Below are 13,604 nucleotides of genomic sequence, written 5' to 3'. Positions count from 1 at the left end.
TCCCTGCTTAATCGTAGTTACCTGCAAAACTGTATAATGGCCAATTTTGGGTATCACATCTTCTACTTAAAAACAACAAAACCCCAAATAAGAAATTTGGGCAACAGCAAACCAATGACTCCAAGACATTTATTCAAGAAAAGATTGATGTGAACATTGTAATGGAAGGGGAAATAGAATAATGTATTAACACACACACACACACACACATCTGAGCAACCCAGATTTAAGATTTTAGCATTTGGTTCATTTTCAAATATTCTAAAAAGATTAAACATACTAAAAACAAAACTGACCAAATAGGATCATGTTCTTAGCTCTTCCAATTAGCAAGTAACAGTTTGTCGATGCCATCCTCCTCTTAAAATCAAGATAGGTAAATAAGCATATCCATAAATAGAAGAATTTGCGAAAAAAAGCATGGTAGGCTAATATGAAAGCAATTGTAACTAATCAAAGAATTCACCAAATTTAGACCCTAAGCCTCACAGTTGGTAACATAAAAAATCATGACAGCAATAAAATGTAGGTCCATAGCAAAATTTTGTGTTGTACTGTCCTGAAACGGTTGTTTGTGAAATCTTTTTAAGTCATATAAAAGCTATTTTTAATGTGTTATAGAGTCGATCATGTGTGGTTCCTTTGTTGCTATGTTGCTACACTATTCACAAGTTGCTACTCTACACCTAGTCTAGTGCTAGTGTATTAGTGATTTGGCCATTCGGACAACTACCTGGCTAATATACTTATTGTGGGTCCAAATGCTAACACAACAAAAACAAAAAAAAAAAAAAAAAAAAACAAAAACAAAAAAAAGCATCAAAAATACCAATTGTAATCAGCCCATCAACATTTTTTTTTCTCAACAAAGAATAGCAATCAAATAACACCACCCAAGCAAGCAACAGAAACCATAAAACCAAAAAAAAAAAAAAAAAAAAATCTATACGAAACAATTCTGAAGTTTAAACACTATATTCTAACTTTGTATAGTTTATACATACCTTTGGTGCTTTAATCGGTCCAAAATTCTTTCATAAAGCTCTCTGGTCCTTTCAAACTCATCCTCTAATATTTCAAAATCAACGTATGCTTGTTATTAAACAAATAAGAAAAGAAAAAAAAAATCAATGGTTAGAATTCTTTTACAATACAAAAGAACCAAGGGCAAGTATATAAAACAATACTAAAGAGAATTGTTTTATGAATTAATAGCTTTCTCTTTTTATTTTCCTAAACTCTCTGTTTTTACAGATTGAATAAACTCAAATACTTATAAAAAAAAAATCTTTATTTACACATACCCGTATTTTGCACTATACATATGGTACAAAAAGGGGAAAACAACATCAAACAAAAAGGAAAACAGAAACGTGAACTGAATCATCAAACAAAAGAGGCAGTAAAAGGGAAAAAATCAAACAAAAGAATAGAACACAAAATAAACTGGATTTAGAGATACCTAAACTGAATCATAAAGCTTCTATCAATATTTATATACCGTGAGGTGAGGAAGTCAGGAAGGAAGGAAGGCGGAGAGGCTGCAGTTAGAAGGGGTGAAACCGTAGAATAGAAACATGGGGAAGGGAAGGAATATGAAACCGTGCAACAAAAATAAATCTGAAACTGTGCAATAAAAGGAAAACAGAGAGATTGAAACCGTGAACTTTGGGGAAGGGAAGGATCCTGAAACGTGCAACAAAAGGAAAACTGAAATTTTGAGTAAACCGTGTTCTCAAAGGGTTCTCCAAAGGGTTTAGGTTAAAAGGGCTTTGTGCTTGGGCTTTATGGTGGAATTAAATTTATAAGTGGGCTTTATGTTGAAAAAAGGGCTGGGAAATATTTTATATTGTGAGTAATTTAAAATTGATAAAAACTATTTAAAAATTATAGGAAAAATACAAAAAATAGAATAAAGATGATATGGCTGCTGATGTGGCTCAACGTGAGCGTAGCAACATTAAATGCTACGCTTAGCTTTTAGTATTATATAGATATAGAAGATTATGAAAAATACAAAAATTAGAATAAAGATGATATTGCTGCTGTTGTGGCTCAACGTGGCGTAGCAACATTAAATGCTACGCTTCAGCTTTTAGTATTATATAGATATAGATAGATTATAGAAATAAAAAATAGATATAAGATGATATGGCTGCTAATGTGGCTCAACGTGAGCGTAGACATTAAATGCCTATATTACGCTTCAGCTTTTAGTATTACTAGTCGCAAACCCGCGCGTGCGGCGTGATAAATTTTTATTTTTATTTTAATTTTATTTTTTATTTATTTTTTATGATGTGTTATTATTTGAATATTTTTGAATGTATTACTACTTAAGATGCATTATATATGTTGATCAATATATTGTAGATTTATGATGATAGGAGGTAGGTCTTGGAATTAGATGGAAGAAAACTTACCTTGCCATTCATCTCTTTGAGTGCTGCACTAGCAGCCTCCTCTGTAGTGTACTCTATAAATGCATAACCTTTGGACCTTTTGGAAATTTTGTCCATTATAATTTTAACTGTTGAGGAAGCAGTGCATCAGCACTGGTATACCCTTACTAATGAAACATGTCATTTATGAGCATGGAAATGCAAACATACCTTCAACAAGCTCACCAAAGCCTTCAAATGCAGCACGTAAGGTTTTCTCAGATGTGTAAAATGACAGCCCTGTTTTTAAATCAAGATTGCAAATCACTGTCATTTGTGAATAAAAAAAGAGGGAGAAATAAAGTTGCTGGACTGGAGAACTTTTGGATTTCAGAATGGAAACTACAAGGAATACTTTATGATCTCACAAGAGGAAGCCATGGCATGGTCCAGGGAATCTCCAAAGACTAAATAGAACCAAATGTTAATCAGGTAAAACTCAAAAAAGCATAATTAGACAACCATTATAGCAAAACAAGCATGCACATTTCATAAATAAGAATCTTGAATTATTTCATAAAAGTGGTCTTCGAAAATATGAAATTCACAAGCAAAGAATTCAAACTCAGAGTCTTGCAACATACCTGTAACGAATAGTTTCTTTGTTTTTATAGGGATTGTTTGACTTGCTTCTGAAGGATCTGGCAGATCTGTGGAACTCTGTAGATTACTCTGTAGATTATTACCTGAAAATACAGCTTGTTTACTCTACAATGGAAAGAATTGTTGCAATGGTAAACTAAAGATATAATCTGAATGACATTGAAATGATTCATTGGGAATTGGCCTCTTATTAAGAACAAATCAAAATTAATAGTTTCAATAATTTATTCTAACCCCATATAACAACAATAGTAATCTAGTTATTAAATCATCATTTGCATATTTTCCACTGAGAAACAATTTAAGAGTAAGCCTTATCCAAAAAAAAAAAAAACAAAAATTGAAGAGTAAGACTTACAAAAAAAAAACTTGTAGAGTAATGACATATTCCACTTCACATTAGAAGATTTTCTCTCCATAATAATAAAACATGCTTAAGCTAACTAACAGAAGCGTGATGAAAACATAAATAAACAAGTACTCTAGCACTTGGTAAACATGGCATCAATCAGTTGCTCTATTGAGGAAGGTTTCAGAATTTACTCTAATAGTTAACAGATAATGTCTATTCTGCAAGCAGTCAAGTTCTATCAAATACTCGACCAATCCTCTAACCAGCTGTTTACACTAGGTGATAACATGTCATTAAAATCCTAAACTGAAAAAGTTAATGGTTTCTGTAGGACTAGGTCCTTAACAAAAAATAGAACCTAATGTGCTTGGTATGTTCACCTCACTGGTGAATGTATTAGAACAGGTGAAAACACTGTGATATGAGCCAGGCAGTAACCAATGTCACAAGGTTGGTTGCAATTTTGGCATGTTTGGTACCGAAATAGATTAGATAGATTAAATTTATTTTACCAAATTTTGCTGTGGTTTTATCAAATAATAATGAAGAGTAGTTCCCTGGACTTGGGAGATAAGGTAGAAAATAGATTGGTTATCATTCCTATTAGTCTTTTCAATGAGGTAGGAGAGGTGTTGGCTATTTATGTAGGTTTTGTATTCGATAAAGGAATCTCAGAATAATTCTGACCCAAATGTCTTCCCACCCCCTCCCTCTTAATTTAGGAGGCTGGCCAGCCTCAAAGTAGATTGTTTTGCCTACTGTTCTTATAGCACTTGATAGAACCAGAGTCCATCACAATGTATGAGGTTTTTTTTAGAAATTCCAAAATGTTCAAAATTTGTAAAAATGATGTTTGACAGGTTATACTATAAAATTTCTTAATTATGTAATGAAAAATATTATATTAAATGGGACTGCTTAGAGTGTAATATCACCTAAATACCTACCCTCAAGCATTGTCCACCGATAAAGATCAATATATTATCACAAAGCACAAAATACAGGCTTTCAATAAATTATATATTTTTGCTTTTGTTGGGGTGGCTGATGCCAGTCACTCCCTCATACAGACCTTAACTAGCACCAAATATGCCTCGCATTAACCATTGAAGATTTCTGTCTCACACAACCAAATCATCTTAACAGTCTCACTTACATCATCTGATCATCATTAACCAAGTTGGACTAGCCAGTAACCCATCTTGGCTAAGGCATGTTTCAGAGCAATTGGATTAAGAATTAAAAAAAAAAAAAAAAAACTATTGTTAATTATTATGCTATTTAAAGAGAGTGTTAGAATTATAGCTAAGTGATTAAATTAACAATTTTCTATAGTTGCTCTATTGAGGAAGGTTTCAGAATTCACTCTAATAGTTAACAGATAATGTCTATTCTGCAAGCAGTCAAGTTCTATCAAATACTCGACCAATCCTCTAACCAGCTGTTTACACTAGGTGATAACATGTCATTAAAATCCTAAACTGAAAAAGTTAATGGTTTCTGTAGGACTAGGTCCTTAACAAAAAATATAACCTAATGTGCTTGGTATGTTCACCTCACTGGTGAATGTATTAGAACAGGTGAAAACACTGTGATATGAGCCAGGCAGCAACCAATGTCACAAGGTTGGTTGCAATTTTTGCATGTTTGGTACCGAAATAGATTAGATAGATTAAATTTATTTTACCAAATTTTTCTGTGGTTTTATCAAATAATAATGAAGAGTAGTTCCCTGGACTTGGGAGATAAAGTAGAAAATAGATTGGTTATCATTCCTATTAGTCTTTTCAATGAGGTAGGAGAGGTGTTGGCTATTTATGTAGGTTTTGTATTCGATAAAGGAATCTCAGAATAATTCTGACTCAAATGTCTTCCCACCTCCTCCCTCTTAATTTAGGAGGCTGGCCAGCCTCAAAGTAGATTGTTTTGCCTACTGTTCTTATAGCACTTGATAGAACCAGAGTCCATCACAATGTATGAGGTTTTTTTAAGAAATTCCAAAATGTTCAAAATTTGTAAAAATGATGTTTGACAGGTTATACTATAAAATTTCTTAATTATGTAATGAAAAATATTATATTAAATGGGACTGCTTAGAGTGTAATATCACCTAAATACCTACCCTCAAGCATTGTCCACCGATAAAGATCAGTATATTATCACAAAGCACAAAATACAGGCTTTCAATAAATTATATATTTTTGCTTTTATTGGGGTAACTGATGCCAGTCACTCCCTCATACAGACCTTAACTAGCACCAAATATGCCTCGCATTAACCATTGAAGATTTCTGTCTCACACAACCAAATCATCTTAACAGTCTCACTTACATCATCTGATCATCATTAACCAAGTTGGACTAGCCAGAAACCCATCTTGGCTAAGGCATGTTTCAGAGCAATTGGATTAAGAATTAAAAAAAAAAAAACTATTGTTAATTATTATGCTATTTAAAGAGAGTGTTAGAATTATGGCTAAGTGATTAAATTAACAATTTCCTAATAGTTTAAGCTTTTGGGAGAATCGGTAATTTAACAAAGGGGTTGGGCCTTAGTGCGATAGCAAGTGCCTTCCATCCAAAGTGACAAGTTGCAGATTTGAGTCTAGGAATCAGGCATTCCAAAATAAAATTGGGTGTAAGGCACTAAGGTTGCCTACCAATCACCTATCCTAGACCCCACAAAAGTAGGAGTTTTGTGCACTAGATACAACAATTTTATTATTTTATTGTAATATCTTCACCAATTCCAGCATTGCATACCTCCTCCTCATTTGCTTGAGTAACCAGCAGCAGAGTTTCTTAAAACTTCATGGTCGTACCCAGTGCACAAAGCTCCCACTTGTGCAAAGTCTAGGAGAGGCTGCACAAAGCTCCCACTGTTGCGTAGTCTAGGAGAGGTCATGGTAGGTAGGCAGCCTTACCCCCTTTTTCTTAAAACTTCATGCATGTTGTAAAATATATGCCAAAACCACCTTTTATACATGAACTTCAATTTAAAGATGAGCCTTAATCAATACACAAGAACCAGACCTGAAGCCATTTTCTGACATAAACTAGTTGTTATCAAAGTTAATAGCGAGTATTAGAGAAATGCACCACCAAATATGTCACTATAACGTTAAACATCATGTTTTGGGGTCTATGGAATATAATTTCTTTTCCCATGGCTTTCCAAAATAATTTTCCAAGAACAAGGAGTAAGCAATTTACTTTCCTCAGTAGCATTTGAATCTTCTAANTCAAAAAAAAAAAAAAAGGAAAAGACTCATCTCTGCCGCAAAGAACTGCAGCCACTATAAAGCCTATTTTTCTACTCAATACAAAGTCTTCCACTTTCGAGGAAAAGATACATGGCTGCTACTGGACTATACAACTTTCCTTTAGCTGCTTCAAAGACTGGCCATCTACAATGACAGAATTTACCCCTGGGATGCACGGACACTGCGCCAAAAGAGCTGCACCTGCGTCCGACACGGCGCGACGCTGCGACACGCGAGGGACGTCGTTGACCGCGTGTCGGTACTGTGTCGGGCCACATCCTACCGCATGTTTTTTTTTCCCCCCGACTTGCGCCAACGCATGTCAAACTTGGCCCGATTCGCTTTGAATTGGGTTGATTCATGCCAACTCAGGCCGTATCAGTTGAAACCGGCAAAATTGTCGAAATGGCCAGTTCAAGCTGAAACGACTAATTCAGGCCGAAATTCAAAAAAAAAAAAAAAAAAAGGTGCAAAACGCATGCGGTGTGCTCGGCTTCATTGAGTCTCCCCGTCTCTGCTCTCTAACTTGGTGTAGAGATTTTTTTTAAAAGGTCTGGTGTAGATTAAGCTTTGTGAAATGGAAGCCTTGGGGAAATAAAATAAAAAATAAAAAAATAAAAAAGGTAAAGTTGATATTCTGATGAGACCTTAACTTGTTGGCACTGGAGTGGCAAGTGAATGACAAGAATAAAAAGAAAAAGATTTTAAACTAGTGGGTTTAATTTATGAACATCATGTTTTAGTTATTATCTACTATTGTTCTTAAATTTGATATATGTTTATATAATGTGAAAAAGTATGCTTAGTAATATATTAAAAATATAAATAAAAATATTTTTAATAAATTTTTAATTGCCAAGTCCAACCGCAACTGTACCCGCACTCAAGTTCCGAAACGCACCCGTGCTTCATAGATTTACCCCTCCACTAAAATCCAGCTCAAATTAATAAAACATCTAAAGTTAATTGCTTTATTTACATAACTAAATTACTTGAGAGATCATCTCATAGAGTGAAATCACATAAACATTTTGGTTGATTAAGGATTAGAATCTCTAAAACATGTATTTGTTATGACACCAACACAAATATACTAGCATAAGTTACGTGGTGCTGCTGCTATATACTTTCCTGACACAGAGGCCTTTCAAATAGAAATTATTAAAAGAAGAAAAGAAAAGAAAGAAACAGTCAAAGTTAATAATTTGCAATATATCTCTGAGATCAAGATATCACTGAATACAATGCTTGAAGAGAAGCAAAGCTGCAAGGTAGAAAAGATGTGGAGCATGTTATATCTGATCTAACATTAAAAAAACACCCAAAGATATTACCTGAAAAACGTACAAACCTCCATAATTCTTATTCTCTGACTCAAAATTCTTATCTAGCTGAACAGATAATACACCTGGTACACCTACACCATATGGAAGCATTTGTCTTCAAGCTGCAAAATACATATCACAACCGTGGCAAAGAGAAACCAAATGCAAATACTAACCAGCTAGTTCCTGTGCACATTCATCATCAAGTTCACAACAGAACCCAAAGTTGGACTGCCAAGAAACATGATAAATACACATTTGTGCGTCTTTCTCACTACAAAAAGTATTATTCCACTTTCAGGGTGAAGAGAAACAAAGCAATCAAAGGAAGAATATTGCATTGATGCACTGTAAGAGACGTTACAATAAAATGGAACAGAAGCATAATAACAAGCTCAAATCTTATTTACTTACTTCCCCAAAACCTTGGTCAGTATTTGAGCATAATAATCAACCATTTGAGCCTTTGTAACAACTCCAATCCCCAGCTTGTCCATTCGAACAAGCCAGTTTTTGGTACTCCCCACAGGAAAAAACAGATTACTTCCAATTTGTGAGCTTGACAGATAACTGGATTGAATACTTGAAAAACTATAATCCTTTTTCACAGAACTATAATCTGGGTCAGGTCTAACTGATAAAACGCCGGGTAATCCTAAAACATATTCATTACACATCAATATTAATGAAACTATGAAAGTGCCTCTCACAATTTTAGTTTCTCCACAAACATGAAAGCAACAGTATGGTACAGAATTGAAGTACATCAGATGACTCAGACTTTTTCTGCTATAGAAACTTACCGGCAAGTTCACGGGAGGTTTCTTCATCACTGTCACAGCAAAAGCCGAAGTGGGTATCCCAAGAAGCATCATATACACACATCTGAGCATCCTTCTCACTGTTATTCAAAAAATCACAACCAAAGCAGGATTTCAGACCAAAAGCTAAGAAACATTTGCAACATGACAAGAAAAGAATATTTTGAAACATACCCACCTGCCTAAAACTCTTTCCAATGTCTTAACGCAGTATTCAGTAACTTGTGGTTTGGAATTGACCCCTTGTGGAGGAGCCTCCATGAGCACCATCCAATGGTGGTTGTCACTACTGTGAGTGGAAGTTAATGCTGGTGGTGTTGTCGTTGAAGTGGCACTTGCTTTATTAGAGAAACATAGACAAGAAGAAGAAGAAGAAGAAGAAAAGAAGAAAGATGAAGGTGGTTGTTTTTCTTTGGAGAAATGGAGAATTTGAGTTCTATGGTTGGAGTTTGGAGGTGGGTTTTGTGAGGTTTGAGTGGAAATATTTGTGTTGGAGAGATTATGGTTGAGGAAGAGAGAACTTGTTCAATGACTGCTTTTTTAAGGTTTCATGGCAAACTATAAGCTCCCTCAAAGTCTCAACTATGCCAATCTGCTATCAGTTTATCTCATCTGTTTGTGTTGTGTTTCTGATTGTATTTTTTGGGCGTTTAGAAATTAGAAATTAGAGTAGTGTCCGTGAAAGACTGAAAGGGCAACCGGGTTACGGGTTAATACAATATATATTTTTTTTTTTTTGGGTTTTCGATTTTCTAAATTTGGAAAAATTTTAAACGTGAATCAGAATCAAACTAATTTTAACTTAGATTTGAGCATATTAAACCATAATATTTGAATGTTAAATTTGAAAACCATAGCCATTCCATGACATCATAACTCAAATTTCAACTTTCATCTTTTTTTTTTTTCTTTTTTTTCTTTTTTTGTTAATAATTTTGATAGTTGGGAGAGAGATGCTTTAAATTTTTGATGTCTTAGTAGAAAACACTTGAAGGTGTCAATTGAAATACAACTACAAGATTCTTGGAATACATAAGTGATAAGTCTTGATCTTGGGAGTATTTAAGATCATACAAACATTTTTCTTGCAACAATTTAAACTCTAAATTATATATTTTTCCCTTATAATCTGGAGTTAGTTTTGAATCAAATCATACATATTAAAAAGTTTTAATTTAAACTATGAATTTTCTAAATCTTTTCATATCAATCTATAACGAGCTACTGCTAATTAAAAGTAACAAATTCACATAAACTGTAATTAAAACTTACTTGACATCAAAATCCTTTGATAATTTCATGTGAATTGCATATTGTATTTTCATACTAAAAATACTTTATAACGACATAAAAATTCTAATACAATACAATTTAATAGAAGTGTTATTGTTTTGTGAATTAGTTTGTACTAAAATTCCACTTGATATATACATGATAGTCTTTGAATGGACAAATTTGTATAAATTTTAAAATTTGAGGTTTTTAATTGAAACTTTTTAAAATCTAGGATTTAATTTATATACATCTATATCTACGAATGTGTTTTTAGGGATGCCAAATATGACATCACTGCATATAAAAGCTATTACAAAACACTTGGGAAATACACCAATGAACTATATCACTTGGAGGTGAAGCTTCAATGCCATCCTTTGCAGCTCAAGGGTGCATAAAGTTTAAGAGAACTTTCTAAGGGATAAACACATTGGAAGCTTGTTTGCTCTAATACAATTACAACATTGCTCTATGCAAGGGACCCCAAATATTTATATAAGCTCAGGACAAACAATCAACTCTCACTTAGCAATGGTGATTCAATGTCATCCTCTGAATTTTTGCTTGAAGGTGCCCCAAGTTCAAGCAGGCAAGCAAAACATAAAGAAATCATCTGAGGCAATTAAGATTCAGAGTTAGTTAAGAGAGAGGGAGAGAGAGAAGGGGAGGGGGTATGTGCTTACCATGCATGTAGATGCACATATAATACTAAAACCTTGGCAATTGAAAGGAGCACTGTTGGATAAGAACCATGCTGAAACAACAATTTAACTTGTTATCAATACATATGAATTGATTCTAACACTCAACTAAACAAAAGATGAGTTAGTCCACTCACAAGTCAATGGACTCATTACAAGTGGTGATAACAAACTTGATAATGATTCCACACCAGCCACAAATCCTTGTGCTTTTCCCTGCACAAACAATTGAGCATGCATGTCAATGGAGTGACCTTAGCTCAAGAAGTAACTCAACACAGAACAAGTTATTTTTATACAGGAGAACCCCATATCTACTTTTATTTCTTTTTCATTTGGCGTACTCCTGAAATTCTCTATCAGCTAAGTGAATGTAGCAGTTTCATTCGATAACCATAGATAAAAAATTGAAATAGGAAAATAATTGGACCAATTTGCCAAGAAAGCCGCCACTTTAAACTCAAAGCTCACTACTATGTCATATAGATCTGATTCATACTAAACACATGTTGATGAATCTACCTGATTTTTCCTAACTGAGTTCAAAGTTCAATCTAAAGAAGCAGAAAACATCCAGGTCTAGATAAGTAGTGTGACATATGAGATGATACCATTAGCTTTCCTCAAACAATTTTATCTAATTAAGCAACCTCACTCTACATATGGCAATAATAAAAATACAGAAACCACGTCTTTCTTTATATTGGCAGTAAGAGCATAATTTTTTTTTTTTGGGGTAGAAATCATAATTTTCCAGAAAGAATATAAGAACTATGGAATGCAAATCTGTAAGTAATGGGCTCATAGGTATTTTCCAAACTTGATCATTTGAGCTCGATGCTCTTGAAATAATGGCATAAGTCTACATATAATTTGACAGGAAAAATTGAAAGACCATTAGAATTAAGAGGTGAACTGAACGACCACATTGAATATTATTTTATGAAAGAATTGATTATTCCAATACTTACAGCAGGTCTTACAAGGACAACTTCCACTTTAAACGTGGCACCCATGGATGGTACCTGCATTGTGGCAATGTTACATTGTTACTGACAGAGAAATGTATCCACAGTTGAAAATAATAAAAAGAACTAGGAAAATTTTAGTTTTTACTTTCACAAACTCTTGATTAATAATAACACATGATTGATTTTATAACTCCAAAAGGAGGAATAGAAACTATAAAATTCAAAATAGCCTAAAGAAAAATCAAATAAAGAAAAGATTCTGCTCAAGTGTTTCTGTGTCAGAAATTTTTCTTTTAGAATAGAGTTAAATAAAACATTCATCAAGTGTGTACATACCCATGGCGCCCATGCAAGGCCATTGAATAATTGCCTGCACAGCAAAAAGAACCATTAGTTTTTGTTTTCTTTTGTAATTTGTGCCGGGGCTATTAAAAGTAAAAATTATAAGCGACTTACATAAGCTATTGATGCAAGTATTCCTATGCACAATATCACATTCTCTCCAACCGGTGGATTTATTAGTGGAAGCGCCAACATCTGGAAGCAAACCACAAACCGAACATTTTATAGGAAGAGCATTACTTGAGGATTTTAAATTTTTCATAAAGGAAAACAACATGCTTAACATGAACATCATACGGAATATTTTGGACAAAAGAGAATTCATGTATGCCAGTAGTATGACAGTGCTCTTATCTTCAAAGACTTTGACAGGATTATAAGCTATTAGGAATCGAGTATTAAGAGGCACAGTACTCTCAATTCTAGAACTCATTAAATAAACTTCTTAATTATAAAAATTTTCAAATGTGAAAAATATTGTGCTTATTAAGAGGGAAAACAATAAAACAGAATACAACCCTAAGAATTGTTTCATCTTTATAACCACGATGCCTTAGCATTGTTTTCTATTCAGAAGACAAATTAACAACCATTACAACACCAACCGGAAGAATTCTTATTTTGATAACTTCAAAGCAACCAAGCAGAGGATTTAGAGAAAAACTCTGGCATATGCCAAGCAGATAACAAAATAACATACTAGCAGATATTGATATGCTACCTTGACTGATGGCTAAAGAATAATTCACATCTTCAGTATAAGGGAATATCAATCTCTTAAGTAAATAAAAGGAAACTTTTGCTCTATAATACACTTCACCTGTGAAATAATTGAACCAAATCCCATGATCATCAGAATTTCTGAGCACTCATTTTTGTCAAAACCATAAGCTGCCTTCAGATAGTACTGCACAGGTAGTAGCATAACCATCAAGTCATTGAATCAAAAATTAAACTTTTTCCTAAAGATAGCATTTAATAAACGCAACAATAACATAAACGTAAACAAAAAAATATTATTGTCCTCATAAACATATTTTTCTTTCTCCAACTACATACCTTAAAAAATAAAATAAAAACTAATTCTATCTATATGTGAATTTGTTAGGCTTTTTACAAATTAATTTATTTAATATATTTACACACACACATATACATACAAGATGCTTCTGAACCTACCTCTGGAGCCATTAGGAGCTAAGTAACGTCCACATTTGAGTTGATTTTATTTATGTTTTCCTTTATTTTGGTTTCAACTTCAACTACTACTCCTTTTTTATATAATTAAAAACAATCTCAAAATGTTATTAGGACCAATTGACTATGACCTCAAAATATAGGAACCAAAATTGTATTTTTACATTTAAAAATTTAAGGTTTAACTTGGTACTTCTGAGATTATAGGATTTTATTTGGACTGCCCCAAAATTATAGGGTTATAATTTACCATAAGAAATTAGAATAGAAACTGTTGTAAGACTTGTAGTTGGAGAAATGTATTTATTGACTAT

General features: G+C 33.3%; 1 protein-coding gene across 1 annotated transcript; it reads right to left on the bottom strand.

The window, feature by feature from the left end:
• Positions 1-2,074: 2,074 nt before the first annotated feature.
• Positions 2,075-13,284, bottom strand: LOC111999159 (organelle RRM domain-containing protein 1, chloroplastic). Its single transcript, XM_065769409.1, has 14 exons — positions 13,273-13,284; positions 12,914-13,000; positions 12,208-12,288; positions 11,752-11,805; positions 10,918-10,996; positions 8,983-9,142; positions 8,787-8,884; positions 8,398-8,638; positions 8,160-8,257; positions 8,010-8,075; positions 3,026-3,127; positions 2,613-2,681; positions 2,424-2,530; positions 2,075-2,092 (listed from the first exon to the last, which is right to left on the bottom strand). The coding sequence occupies exons 1-14, from the start codon at positions 13,282-13,284 to the stop codon at positions 2,075-2,077; spliced, it is 1,272 nt and encodes a 423-aa protein (XP_065625481.1).
• Positions 13,285-13,604: the final 320 nt, after the last annotated feature.

Source organism: Quercus suber, unplaced genomic scaffold (assembly GCF_002906115.3).
Source record: "Quercus suber isolate HL8 unplaced genomic scaffold, Cork oak 2.0 scaffold_1144, whole genome shotgun sequence".
Classification (NCBI taxonomy): domain Eukaryota; kingdom Viridiplantae; phylum Streptophyta; class Magnoliopsida; order Fagales; family Fagaceae; genus Quercus; species Quercus suber.
Note: the sequence above shows the minus strand (reverse complement) of the source record. Positions and strands in the feature narration are given on the sequence as shown.